General features: G+C 40.4%; 1 protein-coding gene across 1 annotated transcript in view; it reads right to left on the reverse strand.

Moving 5' to 3' along the window:
* Positions 1-2,507: 2,507 nt before the first annotated feature.
* LPAR3 (lysophosphatidic acid receptor 3) overlaps positions 2,508-18,913 on the reverse strand; it is an 82,308-nt gene continuing 65,902 nt past the window's right edge. Inside the window, exon 3 of the mRNA XM_017963080.2 lies at positions 2,508-5,040. Coding sequence (XP_017818569.1) covers positions 4,715-5,040 — 326 coding nt within the window. The 3' untranslated portion in view covers positions 2,508-4,714. The remainder of the gene's footprint in view (positions 5,041-18,913) is intronic.

An 18,913-nucleotide genomic window follows, 5' to 3' on the forward strand; every position in this document is an offset into this window, starting at 1 on the left:
AGGCAGCCTTCCCCCTTTTTCTTTCATATATCTTATTAATATACAGTGTGGAGGCTCTAATCTCAATAACAAAATACAATATAGATGCATTTTAAGAAAATTTGAATTATACAAAGTTGAAATTGCTGATACAGAAAAACATTACAAAGCTTTGCTGCATAAAATTGCAACTTCTTAAACAGCTGCCAAGAACTGCAAATTCTAAAATGGGCTAGTGCAGTGAATTGCAAACCATGTTCATGGAGTGTCACGCAGAGGCGCTGCATTACATTAGTAGGATGTGACCCATACTTTTATTGATGTGCCCTGGAACCTGCCTGCATGTGATTCCAGTGACCATTTGCTATTATTTGCACAATAAACTTGTATTTAATTTAATTAATTAATTTTTGAGACAGAGTCTCAAAATTTAGGCTGGAGTGTGGCAGCACAATCTCAGCTCACTGCAATCTCCACCTCCTGGGTTCAAGTGATTCTTCTGCCTCAGCCTGCCGAGTAGCTGGGATTACAGGCATGCACCATCACGCCCGGCTAATCTTTGTATTTTTAGTAGAGACAGGGTGGGCTTCTCCATGTTGGCCAGGCTGGTCTTGAACTCCTGAGCTCAAGCGATCTGCCTGCCTCAGGCTCCCAAAGTGCTGGGATTACAGGCATGAGCCACCATGCTCAGCCTGCACTATAAACCTTTAACTCAGAAGTTATAGATAACATAACATTCTGAACCTCTAACAACTGCCATTAGTAGCTTACCGGTAGTCTGTTAATTTAGGAGCAAGCACACCAGAAGGCACTGAAGAGAAGGGTGTAAAGGTAAAATATGGCATTAGGGCCAAAAAAAGAAAATAACCCACACCAACAGCATCGCCCATCGAATGTCTATGTATCTGTGAAAACTAGCCTTAAATTGTGAATATGTTAAACTATGTGATGTGTTCAGGAGGGCATCCCTCACAAAAAAACGCAGCTTCCCTGACTTGAAACACTCTTCCTGTCTTTACTCCCACGCCTGAAAGACAATGTGTAAAACTGGAAGGAGCCCTAGGGGTTTCCAATTTACCACCACATTTCGTGGTCCAGAAAGGGATAAAACTCTCTGGTAAGTCTCCTAGAAGTCAGATCTGCTTTTGCATGTTTTCAATTCCTTTTAGCATATGGTGAGATGCATCATCACGTGTTTTTACTCCAGGCGCTAACAGGGCCGGAGTTTCTCACTAAGTCACCTTCACGGGCATCTTCACAGGCCTCACCTTCATTATGTCTGCTCAACCAACTAAAAAAGAGAGCCAAGTAATCTTATTAACCCCCTTCCCAGAATGATTAGAGGATTAATGAGCTAAACAAAACACTCTCCAGCTCAGGAGAAACACTAGTCTACAAACACGGAGCATGGCAGGCTCTGTGGTCTGCGAGGGGTGACATCTGCAGATGAAGAGAACCGCACCCCCTGCAGCGCCTGATGCCGCCTCTGTCAACTCCATCGGGTCCTTGGTCTTGGTCCATCCAACCGGGGCCGAGCGTGTGCTCCACGTGCCGATGAAGCTGGGGCACCAGAATTTCTAAATTTTAATTAGTATTTATAAAAAGCATCAAGATGCTGAGTGTGAGGAAAATTAGAACTTTATTGGAGGCGTACATTTATTTCAAGGTTTGGTATTGTTTTTATTTGGAATTACATGAATGGGGGCAGGGTAGTGCGATCATCATTTCCGTGCTTAGGGCTTCTCAAGGTCACAAACTGGTTCCAGGTTTACTATTCACTTCAAAAAAATTCACCACAAAATTCAACAATTTATTTCCAAAGGATTACTTCTTTCCAAGCAAGCTGTCTTCATGAAATACTAAATTCTTCCACCAGTACAGATTTATCAGAACACCTTGGACAGTGCTACAAATCTAAGAAGAAAATTAAGTATCCTTTAGCTAGGGAGTAGCCTCTGCCTTGAGTCAAGGGCTGGTCTGACTAGGTCTAGATGAAATTTTCAGGACCACCATCTTGATGGCTTGCAGATAAGCTTGGATCCTAGAATCTGAGGACACACAAACACACAGAAAGGGCCAGGGTCTGTCAAGGGTCCTTGGTGAGCTCTGTGACCCGTGCCGCTCCTCATTTCTAAATATTCCCGACTTCCCTACTCTTGTGCCCTTGCTGAGACGTGTGTGTGCATACAAACAAAAGCTATATATTTCTACCCTGAGTTTCCACACTTTGGACCCCCTCCAGACACCATTCTGAATATGACACTCTGCTGCAGGGTACTAAAAATGGTTCTTTCCTCAAAATAAAACCTTTAAAGATCCCTTAGTAGCTATTTGGGGACTGGAATTCAATTTCAATTCTCTACCCTTTGGCCAGCTATAGATTCAAAATGCTTACATAAAACATTGAGAGTATGTACTTCATGGCAAATTTGATTTTTCTTCTGCAATAGAAATTTGTGCTGTAGTTACCACAAACTATATTTTTACTTAGAAAATACACAAAGCAATAATGCACCTCAACAAGAGAGAACAGATCTTTCAAAATTTTATTTTATAGGTAGCTTTGATAAAAGCTTCAGATAGACCCACATACTATACAGAGTTTGTGAAATCTACACTTTCAAATCATAATATTCTCTATTTTAGGCTATTATATTTAGAAGCATGACTTCTCAAATCCTGTTATTACAAGTAGTTCTTGCACATAAATGTTATATCACAATAGCAAAAAAAATGTAAACTTCTTTTGCAAACTACATAAATACTATAATATCTGTCTTGAAGTTATTCTCATTTTAAATCAGAATACACTCTAAATATTTTACATAGAAAACTCTGGTTGATAGCCTATGTGTATGAAGTATTATTTTTTCTTTCTTACTGACTTGTCTTTCATGTTGCCTACTTACGTCTCTAAAGGAGAAAAATTCAAAATAGAACCCAGATCAAAATTTAGTTCACATGTAAGCCAGATACCAGAAGGATGCCGTTAACCTTGGGAAAAATAAGAGATATAAAATTATTCTACATGCTCAATCCAACATGCCACCAGTTTGTATGGAGGTAACTGAAGATAAGGACTGGAGTCAAGCTCATATTTCATTCTATGTGGAAGGGATTCAGCCTGCTTATCAATACAGCTTTTACTCTGATGTATAGAAACATCTGTTTTCAAACGAACACCTCTTTCTCTTTTCTTGTACAGCACAACAGATCATTGCTACAGCTCTAGTCCTAGAGTGGAAAGTCTAGGTGGCCTGTGAATTGATTTCGCCTTCGCTGTCCTTCGAGTCTTTAAATGCAAAGTGAAGTTGTTTAAATACACACATGCACTCCCTGACATTCTCTTTTTTTTTTTTTTTTTTTTTTTTTTTGAGACAGAGTCTCGCTCTGTCACCCAGACTAGAGTGCAGAGATGTGATCTTGGCTCACTCTGCAACCTCCACCTCCCGAGTTCAAGTGATTCTCGTGCCTCAGCTTCCCAAGTAGCTGGTACTACAGGCATGTGCCACCATGCCTGGCTAGTTTTTTGTATTTTTAGTAAAGATGTGGTTTCACCATGTTGCCCAGGCTGGCCTCAAGTGATCCACCTGCCTCAGCCTCCCAAAGTGCTGGGATTACAGGCATGAGCCAGCGTGCCTGACCTCTCTTCTTGATTCTTCACACTGTTCTTTGGTCCTCTTATTCCCCTGCCCCTTTGCTGAGTTTTCTCTACCTGCTCCTTAAACATTGGTGTTCTCTTGGCTTCTTTTTCTCTTACGGCAGGAATATCAGCTGGATGTTTCATAGGCACTTCAAACTTCACATTCTCTTCTCCTTGTTTTCTGCATTAAACCCTTTACTAGCTCTCCACTGTTTTTCACCATCATGAGGGAAAACGAGAAATAATGTGGGCTGGTGGGAGGCAGTCTGGGGCGGTAACCCTGTATCTGAAATACTCTAGGGATCCATGTTTCTTTCAATAGTCAGACTAAGCATTCCCCAATCCCATCCCCAGATATCTTTGAATAAAATCAATAAAAATCAGTAAAAACAGGAAATATATATATATCCACACACACACATGCATATATCCACACACACACACGGAGGACCATACCAAGGTCTTTTTCAGGTCAAAAAGGGTTTTCACATGGACCTTTTTGTTATTTTTAAGTAAGTATTTTTCCTCAGAATGTTCCTTTAGTTAAAAATCAGGTTTAATCTGGAGCTCTTACGTAGATTTTTCTTTGATTCCTACTGAACACCTACCTACTGGCCATGGTTTCTTTGAGGAAAAAAATACCATTGCTGAAGCATTTCTAAACATTGTTAATGCATGCAGAAAGGACTACATGGACTTTCCAAGCAGCTATATAAGGCGGCTCAAGTAACATTATTATTTATTTTGGTCTAAGCCCTTTCATAACATCCTTTTAAAATACAAAGAGAATGGCTACGAAATGGTGCCAGAAACCAGAAGGCCCAGTCGGACTGACAGGAGCTCCGAGCAGTTCGCAGGACAAGTAGGGACCCGCCGTACCTCTCCCGTTTCTGTGCTTTCTCTAAATGCACCAGGTCCTCTCTTTACTGCCCATGCTTTTAAACTATGAAAAACAAATTTTAAAAGAAATCTAGCAGTGATTAATGGACACCTCAAATAACACTGTACATGGGCTTTGTTAAGAGACAGGTAACCATTCTTAACAGCTCTTTTCCCAGAGGAGGCCTGGGTGGGCAGAGAGGCATCCAGAGTTTAGGAGCTGCTTTTATTGCAGACTGTGCCTTGGCTAATACTATCCTCTATGTACTGGCTGCCTGTGTCACTCCTGCTGAGGACCGTGGAGGGGATGCGAGAGGGACGCCTCTCTGGGTTCTCCTGAGAGAAGCAGCAGATCATCTTCTTCATGGTGCCGTACATGTCCTCGTCCTTGTAGGAGTAGATGATGGGGTTCATGACGGAGTTGAGCAGCGCCAGCAGCAGGAACCACCTTTTCACGTGCTGCACACCACACTGCCTGCAATTCAGGCCATCGAGGAGCAGAACCACCAGGCCTGGGGTCCAGCACACCACGAATGCCCCTGCAAGGAGAGAAGAGGAAGCAACAGATGCTCAGACCTTAAGGTGCTTATTCAGGTTTTCTTCTCTCCCAGCCTTCAGTCAGTGGCATCAAGGGGCCCTCATGATTTGTTCTGACAACTGCAAGGCAAACTTCCACCTACCAACTGAGCATTTGAGACCTGGGCTTGGTACAGGCAAATAGCTGGGAACCTCCTTGACTATCAGTCACATTTCATTTCACTTTCTTTTCTGCTTACCCAGGTCTTGTGATTATGAGAGGCTCACATTTACATTCTGCTTAGGAGGCACTGCACATGCATGATCTCTTGTTAGTTCTCTGAACCCCACTGGGAGGCTGTTGCACTCATTACCCACATTGGACAGACAAGAAAAGCAAGGCCCAATTCTAGGGGGAGATGAGGGGAGAACTCTCTGACTCCAGGGCTCCCACACTTCACCCTACATTCTGCTGTTCTAGAAATCAGATTTTCTAAATGTGCTCTTGAAAATAAGACACAATGAGTCTATGGCATCCTCCTAGTGGTTTAACTAAGTCACCTACTCATAAATTTCATTCTTCATAAATTCATGTGGATGCTTAGTAAGCACTATATTCTTTTTGATATATTCATGGGCCATCTGCATAATCGTCTGCTCTACATTTAGATTTTTTGGTCAGAAATAAATCTTTCATGATGAGATAGTTAAAAATCTACTTTTCAGACTCTATAATTGAACATGAACAGTAGTCTGTTCTGAGTCTCTAGCCACAGGATCGTACTTACCTTACGTCTAAATTTCATGATGTTTTTCTCCTATAAGACATGGATCTACTGTTTCCCTACTATTATCATAACCTCAGATAGCAATAACGACTAATCTTTATACAGCACTTACTATAAGTGAGGCACTGGGGCAAATGCTTTCGTTGATTAACTCACAGGACCACACTATGACATTGGCATTATTATTATCCCAAGGAAACTGAGGCACAAGGGAAGTTAAGTGACTTGTCTATGATCAAATAACTCTTAAGAGACAAGATTTTGAACAGAGGCCATCTTTCTCCATGGGCTGTGCTCTGGGCCACTATATGACCCACCTCTATAGTATGATGTGGTTGCTTTTGTCGAACGTCCTTGTCATCTAAATGCACTTGCTTGTCCATTCATAAATATTCATCTGAAGCTTACAATGTGCCAGAAGTTGTACTAGACAGTGAGTGAGGTGAAGGCCATGCACTCAGGGAGCTAAAATACTAACAGAGGAGATGACAAACAAGCAAGTCTATAGATGATATCACCAACTACTCTCCTGGTTAGAATTAGTTCTGCACAGCATTTCTCTTGCTTTATCTTCCTTCTAAGAGATATAATACTAAGCAGGGTAAGTCAAGGATTATAGAGAGGCAGTGTAAGGGAGGGAATAAGCACGAGCTTTGGGGTCAGACACATATGCACAGCTCAACCTATGAGCGACCCGAATTATGGGAATTACTTCACTTTTCTCAGCCTCCATTCCCTCCTTTATATAATAAAGCTAATAAACCCAACTATGTGAGGTAGTGGTTGTGAGGATCAGAGGTCACGGAAAGTGGTACCCAACACTGTGGTGGGTTCACTAAGCAGCAGTTATCATGAGGTGCTTTGTTTCCACAAAAAATATCTATAGGTTTAGTAGCTAGCAGGGGGGTTGAATTCCTTATTTCATAATTACAGTTCAGCAGTGGTTCCCTTTTTTCTCCACCCTGTATTATTATTTTTGGTCTGGCTGATATATGTGAATAAAGAACTGGACTTGGAGATAAGAGATCAGAGATTTGGGTTCTAATTCTTCACTTACTGTACAACTCTGGGAGACCCATGTCATCGCCCTGGGCTCGGCTTCCTCAGCTGCAAACTAAGGACTGACTTTAGGCTAGGTGTGAGTTTTTCTAGTGGTGGGGCAGAACTCGTTAGTGGGTGTGCAGTCAATGTGACAGGTTCAGACTGGTGTTTTGTTTTATTCAGACTGGTTTGAAACAAATGAAAGAATTAGATGGGAAGCCAAGTTTGGAACTACCAGCTTGAGAATTCATTTTAGTAAGTTTTTAGCCATACCACCTGATAATTGTGTCTGAGAAACAAGTCAAATTTGTTTGAGTTTTATGGAGAGTTAAAAGCCATAGTTTCACAGAATTCAGCAGTTTCCTACTTGGAAAAGAGTTCAGAAGCGGCTTAGCCCTATCTTTCATTCATAGGAAAAAGGCCTTCCCTTCATACATCTCAGGACAATCCAGGCAAAGGAAATGCCCTGGTCAAGGGAGGCTCTTCACCTGCTGAACAATGGTTGCTTCTCTTAAATGCCTTCATTTAGGCCGGGCGCGGTGGCTCACACTTATAATTCCAGCACTTTGGGAGGCTGAGGTGGGTGGATCACCCAGGTCAGGTGTTTGAGAACAGCCTGGCCAACATGGTGAAATTGTGTCTCTACTAAAATGCAAAAATTAGCCGGGTATGGTGGCAGGTGCCTGTAGTCCCAGCTGCCTGGAAGGCTGAGGCAGGAGGATCGTTTGAACCCAGCAGGCGTAAGTTGCAGTGAGCCGAGATCATGCCACTGCACTCCAGCCTGGGCAATAGAGCAAGACTTCATCTCCAAAAAAGTATAAACGAAAAAAATATATAAATACCTTCATTTACTTGAAAAGAAGGATTGCATCCAAACTCTGCCTGTTATACTCTTCCATTTGTTTTGTGTGATCTTCTGCAATAGCCCAGGAAAAGTCTGTGCTTTCTCTATGTGATGCCCTTCAGGTTTTTGAAGACAGTTAATGCTTCGTGTCTTTCTTTAGCCTTTTCTCCAGGAGACACATACATAATTTTATCTACTGGTTCCCAGATGGATACCTCTGGACTCATTCATATTTGTTAATGCCGAGATTTTTTTTTTTTTTTAAAGTAATCTGGGCTTCACACAAACTCTTCTTTGAACCCTGCTGGTTCCCAGCAGTCATAGTCTGAGCATTGAGACTAAATACTCAAAAGACATTCCTTTTAGTTTTTTCTTATGGAATTTGTGCAGATTGGTAGGCAACTGACTGATACATATTTTCCAGGATTTATCACACACACACACACACACATACACACACACACACACGCACGCCCTCCCCTCACTTTTAAGCATTAGTCCAGTTACCTGTTTGAACGTTCCTGACATCTCCACATTCTCTATGAATTCTCCAAGACTACAGAGCTCAGGGTGTGGGGGTGTGTGGGGAGGTCTTATATTTAACTGCTGACATAGAGCAAAACCCCCCAAAGAATGAACTGTTGGATAAACTGTGCATCTCTTCCGAGATGTGTTTGGAGAGAGATCTTGGCCTCCAGGTGGAGGAGGCTTGGAACAACTGTGTTTCCCAGGGTCACTGCCGGGGAGCATCAGCTCAAGGCAACATCTCTGAAGCACCTGTTCTCTAGTTTAGCTATCTAGTATGTTTGGGCTGTTCTGTCAAAGAAGATTTGCCTTTTGTTGTTCACTGGAAACAGTATAAACATAAGATCGGCAAGTTTTTTTTCTCTTCTGATACCACGGCCAGCTGATCAGCCAATATTTTTGCTGGATTCCTTCCCTCCTTCCTCCTCCATCCCTCCCTCCCTTTCTTCCTTTCCTTGCCAAAAAAAAAAAAAAAATCTTTCCTTTAACAAACCAAAGAATGATGTAATTGTGATATATGCAGCTTCATGGTCAGACACGACATACTACGGAGGGGCCCTTAAGTCCAGAGGTACCCTCCCACCTCTCCTTCACTCTCTTTAGTAATAAGATGCTTTATGGCCCACAGTTGAGCAGCCTAGCATAAAGACAGGAACATGGCTCTGGTGCCAGGCTGCCTGGGTTCAAATCCTGGCTCTTCCACTGATCAGTTGTGTGCCTTTGACCACATCACCTAACTTATCTGTGCTGTAGTTACCTCAGGTTTAAAATGAGGGCAGTATTAGTACCATTCCCAAGGGATTTATAAAAATCAAATGGATTGATTCATATACAATGATTAAAACAGCACCTGACACAAAATCATTGCTCAATAAAAAGTTTATAAGGTTTTAACTGAATGAATTATTTTATGTAATTCAATGAAAAGGGAAAATATGTAGAATTACCATACGACAAACAGCATCAATGTGAAGACTTATTTGGAGTGTTGGGTCACATGATTAATTCAAAACAGAGTTTTGTGCTGGGGAGAAAACTTTCATGATAAAAAAATCACATCATTAAAAAATTTAAAAATCACATTAAAAAAATTCACAACTAATAATATGAGAGTGGGGTTTTAGGAAAACATTGGCAATGTATTTTTATCCTTTTTTGAGTGTGCGTGTGTGCGATGCACACTTGCAAGGGGGGTGTACTCTATTATTCAAACAAAACTACAAAAAAATTGTGAACTTTAAAAAACAACGCTTAAAAGAATAAAAAATAAGAATACCTGTTTATTTACCACCCAAGTTAAAGAACTTAAAGAAACTTAAAAGAACACTGTTGTATCTTTAGAGCGTCCTGGGTGCCCACGCCAGTAGCCCTCTCTCCTGCTGAGATAAACGTATCATACATTTCGGGCTAATCATCTTCTTGCTTTTTCTCATGGTTTTCCAATATATGGATGTAATGTTAGACATCATATTGTTTAGATTGATCTGTTTTTCAACTGTGCCATGATTTACATTGATTTTGGTTATCAATGCATTGGAATTCACTTCTAACATCTTATTTTGTTATTTGTTTCATTTTTTCTATGTTTCGTTTTTTTCCCCCTCTTTTTCTGTATTGAGATATTTTTTTTTCATTTCCTTTGGTTTCATTTCCCCCCTTCCATTGGTTTGGAAGTTATAGACTCTATTACATTTTGACTTACATGTTTAACAAAGTATAAAGTTGGCCAGTGTTTGTCCTTCCTTCCCGTCAACATAAGGACCTTGGAACACTGCCACCTGGATTTTTTTGGAATTATACAATTTCATATAGAAATGACTCTTCACATCAAAGTTGGTAGTCATAGCTTTTGATGTCTGGCTTGTTTAGTTTTTCTCTCTTGACAACACAGTAACCCTCTCTTGGGAATAGCAGAGAGAATAAAAGTGTTACTCTGTTATGGGAAGTACAGATCACTGCAGCTGGATGGGGCCTTAAAGATTATTAGTGTTTTTCAAACTTTTGACCAAGCCAAATGGAAAAGGAAGGAACTTTTAAAATAATGCATATTCCCTGGTCCCACATCAGACCCAATAGTCAGAATCTCTGGGGTGGGACACAGAAATCTGCAGGACTAAAAAGTTCCCTGGGGGTGATCATGATACACAGCCAGTTTTGTAACCTATTTCCCCATGCTGACCCACAATGGTTTAATCAAGCTGACTCCATAAGCAAAACCGTAGATGCCATATAGACTTAGCAAAAAGCCATGGAAAAGAGAGAGGGAGCAGAGTTTTTTCAAATGAGAAAATAAGCATCTCTAGAGATGAATAGCTTCAACTTGCACTTGGGAAAATGAGCACATATGCAAAAATAAATACACAAAGAGTGGCAGCAAAACTAGTCTATAGGCAAGGCATCCACAGTCCTACTCTGCTGCTCTTTGGCTCGCCATGCCAGGAATGCCTTCTCACTTCCTAATCTGAGGCCTGCTTTTCTTTCTAAGCTTAGTGCATACTCTGCCTTCTCCACTGGAGCTCTCCCATCTCTCCCACCACAGTGTCCATTTCCTCCTCTCAACTCCTGTAGCACTTTCTACCTATAGCATTCACGTGGCACCGGGCACATTACCTGCTTAATTCCTCTCTAGCATTTCCTGAGAGCTCTGGGTCAGGCAGTGTGCTCAGGGCTTTACATGCACTTCCCCTGTAAAACTCACAGTCCTACAAAGTTGCTACTTTTATTATTATCCTAGACTAACATACAATAAATCTGAAATTTAGAGTAGCTCAACAGTTTGTCCTAGGTGCACAAGCCAAAAAATAGAAGTTATCATTTGAACTCAGGCCTGACTTCCACATGCAAACTCTTGAGCACTGAACTATACTAGAGGTAGTTTTTAATACATATGTCTTGCGTCTCAGGTGTGTTCTAAGCTCCCTAAGCATGTACGCTGTGCCTCATGTGTTTGTATTCTTAGAACTAAGTATCGAGCCCTACACTCAGTAGCACAGGAAATGAGCCAGGTGAATGTGACTGAAATTTATTCATCCCTTCAGGGATTGACAGGGACAGAACCTGGACCTGACGACTCTAACTCCTGTTATGAGGGTCTCAGTCGAAGTGACACTCAGTTGAGCTGGTGCTGAAGGGCAAGAATGACTGCGCACTGGTGAGAAACAGCGTGATGCATCTGGGCAATTCCAAGTGGTTCAGGATGGTTTTAACCCAGGAAGATGATTGAGGAGTAAGATAAAGTCTGAGAGGTGAACACAGGGCTAGATTCAGAAGGGCCCTGTGTGTAATAATCAAGAGTTTGGATTTATTACAGATCAGACAGTAATAAGCCTTTTTCAACCAGGATTTCATGCGAAAATAAAGTCTGAATGCCCTTAGGCACCCATTGTATGTAATGAACTAACTTCTAAACATCTAGAATGGTGTGAGTTATGTACCATCCTTGAAAAGATTAAAAAAATATTTCTATGTTCCACGGTTCATAAAGGAACCCCATTGAGAAAGTCTAGATCAAAGTTTTTCCAGACAAAGTAGCAATTCAGTGGGTTGTGAAGTCAATTTAGTGAGTTGCAACCAGCAATTTTTTAAAAAAATGAAATAGACACAGAAAACATCAGAGTGCATCAAGTATAGTAAGGGCATGTTTCATAAAACTTGTTTCAATTACACAGAAAAATAAGTGTGTGAACTGGGCTGTGATACAAAATGTACACTATTTCTTACTGTGGGTCCTGAATATTTTTTTTTTAAAGTTTGAAATCCACTTCAATACATCAGTGGTTTTCAAACCACTTTTTTTTTTTTTTTAAATAGAGGAATACTTTTCCTAAAGGAAATATCTCGTTAAACTTCAAAATCAGAGCTGCTCTGACTAAAGAAAGAGATGGAGGAGGGGGTGTTGACTAAAGCCCTATGTATCAGAATGGGCTCTCATCTTCATACTCCAAACAGCCTCTCCCCATACACGTCCACACACCGAGGCCCCTCTGAGGGACTCTTGGCAATTCTACTGACCACTACCTTAAAAACACTGTTATAGAATGGTAGTTCTTTGAAGATTTTGAATCAGGGATGTGAACAAATACTGTATTTTAGAGTAAACCTTTATCTGAGTGCTCGGGACAGACTAGAGGTATTTGTGGAACTAGAAGTCAGTTCCAATCTGCATCAGAATCATCTGAGCTGCCTGCTTAAAATTCCGATTTCTTAAAACCTAGTCCCGCCAAATGAGAAAGTGAGGAAGGTGTGATCTAGGCACCTCCATGTTAGCCATCTCCCTGGGGAATGCTTTTGCATAGTAAAGTTTGAGTACTGCTGGCCTACGAAGGGAGAGTCATTTGAAGACTAGCTAAAATCCAGGTGAAACTATCAGGATAACCCAAATGTCCATCAGTGACAGACTGGATTAAGAAAATGTGGCACATATACACCATGGAATACTATGCAGCCATGAAAAGGGATGAGTTTGTGTCCTTTGTAGGGACATGGATGCAGCTGGAAACCATCATTCTCAGCAAACTATCGCAAGAACAGAAAACCAAACACCGCATGTTCTCACTCATAGGTGGGAACTGAACAATGAGATCACTTGGACTCGGGAAGGGGAACATCACACACCGGGGCCTATCATGGGGAGGGGGGAGGAGGGAGGGATTGCATTGGGAGTTATACCTGATGTAAAGGAGGAGTTGATGGGTGCTGACGAGTTGATGGGTGCAGCACACCAACATGGCACAAGTATACATATGTAACAAACCTGCACATTATGCACATGCACCCTAGAACTTAAAGTATAATAATAAAAAAAAATTAAAAAAATAAAAATAAAAAACAATAAATCCACCAAGAAAAAAAAAAAAAAGAAAAAGCAATGGTTGTGGAGATGGTCAGAGAAGTTGTAAGGGGGAAGGAAATGTGAGACCTGATGAATATTTGGATCTAGGAAGTGAGGGGAGGAAAGACTCCAGGGTGAGTGGGTAGCATGTGGCTATGGTAACTAAGCAGGGAGACAGGAGGGACAGGTTTAAGAGGAGGAGACAGTGTTCAGTTTTAGGCGTCGGGCACTTAGAACGTCTGTGGCTTCTCCGGTTGGAGATGTGTAGAAGGCAGCCAGGAGCGTGGGTCAGAACTCTGAGAGCTCCAAACTGAAATGCTGATTTGGGAGTCATCAGCAGTAGGTGGTAACTGAGGCAAATGTCCTTCTATTAATAAATATTTACTAAGCAATTACCTACCATGTGCCAGTGAATGCCTTTATGATGACTAAGTTTGTATAACAAACCTATTTCCTTCTGTGGCCAAGTGACAGGTCAGTTATATTGATAAGAAGCAATTTTTTTTTTAATTTTAATGATGCTCTACATTCCTTCAGTACCCGTTTAAGAGACTCACTAATAGTTCGATTAGACTATAAATAAGCTTTCCTCTAGTAATTAAATAAACTAGTTTGAGAGCTGTACTCAAAAATCAATAACATGAGTTCAATGTTAAAGTTTAGTGAATAGTATGCTAGAATATTCAATTACAGCACTGAGATGATATCTTAATGACTGCAATTTAAGGTAATCAGAAACATCAAATTAAGGAATGTCTAACACTTTGGAAGGTATAATTATATTGGTGACAAGCGAAGTAAAAGATCTTGCAAAGTCGCTAGTCAACATTATTGTTCAGATACTTGATAACAACCCCCACACCCAAATTTGGAAGTTCACAAAACACCTCAAACAGTACCTTGGTTAATACCTCATCGCCACGTTATAGGAAATAAGAAGGGAGAGCACCCTCCCGTCGGAGAAGCACCCTCCACTGGAACGTATTTCAGACAGTTCAGCATTCCTGGGGTTTTGGTGATGGACAAGGTCTCAGTTTACACAAGGCCTGTTCAACACTCAAACTTTTCTATTCCTTCTATTTAGACTTGCAGCCATATTTCTATCTGTTTAAAAATTCACACAGGCAATTAATCAAAGAATGTTGACATATGAGTGGCACACAAATAAAACATCCATAATGATAAAAACAATCATGCAGAATACTCTCACTTTGCCACATGGACTACTAATTTCATCAAAAGGGAGGATATACTTTAAATCTGTTCACTCTCTTATTCTTTGTTTTTAGTCTAGGAAAAAGCAGCAGGGCACAAGCAATAATACTAACCTAGTAAGCTGCAGGGCCATCTGATTTACTAAAATAGAAAATTATAACTCTACATAAAAGTCAGGTTTGTGGACCTCACCCTAGGGAGGCATTCTTCTTATTTGACAAGGAATTGTTAAAGTAGAATTTCAAAGTAAGCATCTACTTTTGGTTAGAAGCATTATAATGTGTAAGTCACATATTAACAGAATATTCAAGTGAAAATGCTCTTACGACATTAAAGAATTTGATTAACAATTTAAAAATAACACTTTCAGATGTGGTATGCAGTCCAATTCACATTCATTTACCCACAGCATTTCAGAAGTCCAATAACTCAGAAAATAGATTGCCACATATATGAAAGGAATGAAAATATATACCTTTAGTAAATCTGACTTACATTTTTATTGTAGAAAAAAGGACACTAAGATGCTTCAAATCGATGATAAGCAGTTAAACATTCCATAAATGATTCATTTAACACTATTGTTACTACTGTTGGATATTTTGACTCTAACAACTGGTTTTAGATACTTGTTTTAAACTTGTGGCCAGTTTTCCAGCTTTGAAAATTGAAAATCTTGATACCAAGGGCAATAAAAGATAAAATTTAAAGCAGAGGCATACCAGCTAGAACCACTGCCTAGACCTAATTCTAGTGTTTAACTACAGGCAACAGCTGGAAGTCATAAACCGTGTAAGAAAACACCATCTCCACCTCCAGATTCCACTTTAAGTGTTATGTGTTCTAAACAGCAATGCCTCAGCACTTCACTAGCTATTATATCAAGGGCTCTGTGGCAGCTAAAAAAGGTGAGGTCAGCTGTGTGTACTGACAGAGCAGCAGCTATTTGCCTGCTATAATCTTAAAGAATGACAGATCCCAACTAACCTTCCCAAGGACTGGACATTCTTCCTGCTGAAGTCACTCCTTTGGATTCAGAAGTCCTCTGTTGCAACTCACCTAGAAATGCTAACATATTAGGCTATGGGCATGTAATAGTTAATCACATAAACTGTCATTAGTATAGAACAGGGCCCTGGGGGAATGTATAAGAGATATCTCTGATGGGGTTGAAACATTGTGAAAGGACTACAGCATTGGACATTGCACAAGAACCTTGACCTACCTAGGACACAAGATTCTGGACATAACAGATGGCACAAAAATCATTCGGAGTTCAGAGGAAACGAGTATGAATGAAGTGGCAGGCACTGGGGGAGTGGTTGAAACCATGCTGCCTTACAGAGAGATGGGCCTGGAAGAACTATAGCATGGTACAGCTCAGGAATGACATGGTCCTGACACAGGCTACCACTTTCCATCCTCCACTCATGGTTGATAAACCATGACACTATTTGTTTCCGGGCTCAGATATGGCCTAGAATCTCTTGCAGCACAATGCTCCAAGCAGTCTCTGGCAATCAAATAGAATCAGCCTTGAAATGAAACCTCCTTATCCCCATTAGAGTAAAATGAGCATAGGGTTGAAATCAAGCAGACCGAGTTGAAATCCTGGTTAGGATTAAGGGCAAATCAGATCACCTTCCTGGGCCTCCATTTCTTAACTATGGAATGAGCATGATGATATGACCCAATAGGATTTTTGTGAAAATTTAATGAGATAATATGTGGAAAGTGTCCAACACAGAAAGCACTCAGAAAATATTAGTTCTGACTACCCAGATAGTGTTGGTTACTTCCTCTGCTGTCCTTCTTAGGCAACTTATAAGCAGATCTGGGAGAGTGTTTCAGTTGCTGCTGTGTGCCCACACGTGTGTGCACACACAATTTCTCACACTCTGCCCTGTTTCTGTATCCATCTGGCTGTCCTGCTAGACTGAGACCCTCGGGGGAGATCTCTTTTGTGTCTTTTTCAACTTAGATTACCCAGTGCTTCGCCAAATGCCACACACCTAGTGGTGCTTAATAAATGTTTGCTGAATGAAGGAGTAAGGAGTCTTGATTCAAGTCCAGATCCTGGACTACAGTGTGAGTTTTAAAAGGCCATTCTATTTCTCTGCTCCCAGTATCTCCATCTATATGTTACTGGGATTGGATGAGAATGCCCTGTAAGGGTCCTGTCTGCTGTTACATTTGATGGTTGTGGGATTCTCTCATAGCGTCCTTTAGTCACAGCCAACACGCAGTGCTAGGAACTAAGGAGAAAGGCAAACATGGATGCTCTGCATTGTGCAATGTGAGAGAATCTTGTGGTGAAACTTAAGACACCTGTCACCTGACTCCAGCAAAAACTGGGATCTTGATGGAATACAGGAATGCTCTCAGATATTCAATATCTAACACGCAATGGGCATTTGTTAAGTGTCAGGCACTGTGCTCATCGCTGGGAATAGCAAGATAAGAGACAGAGGAATAAATGATTCCAGGCAAGATATACCCAAGATGATGTAAGGGCACACTGCCTAACTGTCTTCACAAGGGCTGAATTTAATGTTCTCTGCAAGCCACCATGTTCTGTGTTTTTAAATGGACAGGAATGTTAAGAATCCCTCTGGTTGGGCATTATGGATAAAGGTGATGCAAAGGGGCTCACTGAACACCCGCTCTTTCTCCAGGTCTCCAGGAATGTACTTTATCTCTCTGCTCTTCTATTCTAGTCACAAATCTATGAGTGCTACACCATGTTTCTAAGCTCCCTCTGTTTAAAAATGCACCATTAAACAAAATGTTGCCAGGTTTGATGATGACGGTAAGAGGTTCCTAACTTAAACAGAGAAAGGCCCAGGAGGCAGGGCCTACTAGCCTGTCTTGGTCACCAATACGGTGGGCAAACCCTGAGGATCTCAGTCCCCGCTTACTGTGGGTACTCAGAAAATCTGACAATGAACAGAAGAACAAATGTATAAACAATATTCCAAAGTTACAGAGCAATCACACTAAGTACTAATGAACCCTTCAGGCTATTTAAATGATGTGAAAACCAGTATAAAAGCACCATATGGACATGACTTTCCTGAGTGTAAGGTCTTGCTGGGTGTGCACTAGAAAATATAATGATAACGGTGCCTTGTGGAGTTGTGCAGTGTGAAGAAACGTCACTACTCTAGAGTTCAAGAGTTATTTTACATGTATTTTTGAATTATATAAAATAGCAACATATAATATGTATTATAGGTCAGTAGCGCTCAACAGCTATATCTTAAATAAAGGATAGATGTGATTTGTATAGATAGTCTGAAGAATTTCAGTCATTTCATCATGCTAGTATTTGTCATTTTGATGAAATCATATCAGAAAAATTCAAAAAGAACTTTAAGTTTTGAGGTCACAGATACTCTGGAAATACTATAGGTTTTCAAGATTATGTTTCCTTTCTAGCTGACATTTTCTTTGAATGGTTGCCAGGGCTTTTTTTTTTAAATCTTAAATTTAGTAAACTGTAAAATCTTTAGGTCTTTACATTTCGTAAACTCAGCTACATTTAGGAATTTTATAATGCAGCTGACACCCCTGAAAATCATGATTCATCCAAACAGTGGCATACTATGCAGCTATTGAAAATAATAATATCGACATGAAAGATGTTTATTATATATCGTTTCTAACCAAAAAAAGGTTCCAAAACACTACGCATAGTATGATTCCATTCTGACTACATTAATTAATTCATTAAATAAACTGATGGATAAATTAACCAGGCATTTGTGCATGTGTGTGCTTAAAAAAAATCCTGAAACAGATACCCCAAAATCCTAGCACATATAATCTTTAGGCAACATGATCCAAATTATTTTTACCTCTTCCTTACATCTTTCATTATTGTCTTAATTTTTTGCCATGAGCATGTCTTTCTTTTAAGTAATACATCCTCACTAAAAGTACTCCTGTTTCCATTTTGGGAACAAATACATTTGCATGCACTAGATTTCTACGGCAAGAAACACTATAAGATTGATATAAGTTAAGAAACTCAGAAGTCATGACTGACTTTCCCAATTAATCTTTTAATGGCAGTTTCACTTAATTTTATCTACAATTTACTAAACAGAAAAATGCACCGCAATGCATTTTATATGAGGGAGTCATTCAATGGTAAAACCACAACATAATCCTTGAAGTGGAACCAATAAAAATCAATTGCATACAATGTGTGCTTTGTTATTGCAGTATTAATTTAAAATTTGTTCTATTAGTTGTACATTAAGTCACAAAAAGCACAGGGAAACATACTGTACTGTACACTGAGCCAAAAGTCACAAATGATCGTTTTCCCCTTCTCTCCAAGAGCACACCTCTGGCTGGTCCCCATCAGAAAACAGGGGCTGGGGGAGATGGAAGTCACTACAGATTATGTATTATGGGGGTAGGGGTTGTTAAATTCTTTCATTTATTATCAGAGGACGAAGGTCGACAACTCCATCTTCCAGATAACCAAAGCTTAAAAAGCTTTAAAATAGAAGCATACCCTCCCCTCCTTGAGAAGTGGAGCCTACTGATCACACCTCTGTCTTTTCTTGACAAACTGTCATCACCATGAGCATGTTACCCTCAGAGTGGGCGATATGACTGTAGAGTTGCCCTTCACTTGTGCC

The sequence above is a fragment of the Papio anubis genome, chromosome 1 (assembly GCF_008728515.1).
Source record: "Papio anubis isolate 15944 chromosome 1, Panubis1.0, whole genome shotgun sequence".
NCBI classification, from domain to species: domain Eukaryota; kingdom Metazoa; phylum Chordata; class Mammalia; order Primates; family Cercopithecidae; genus Papio; species Papio anubis.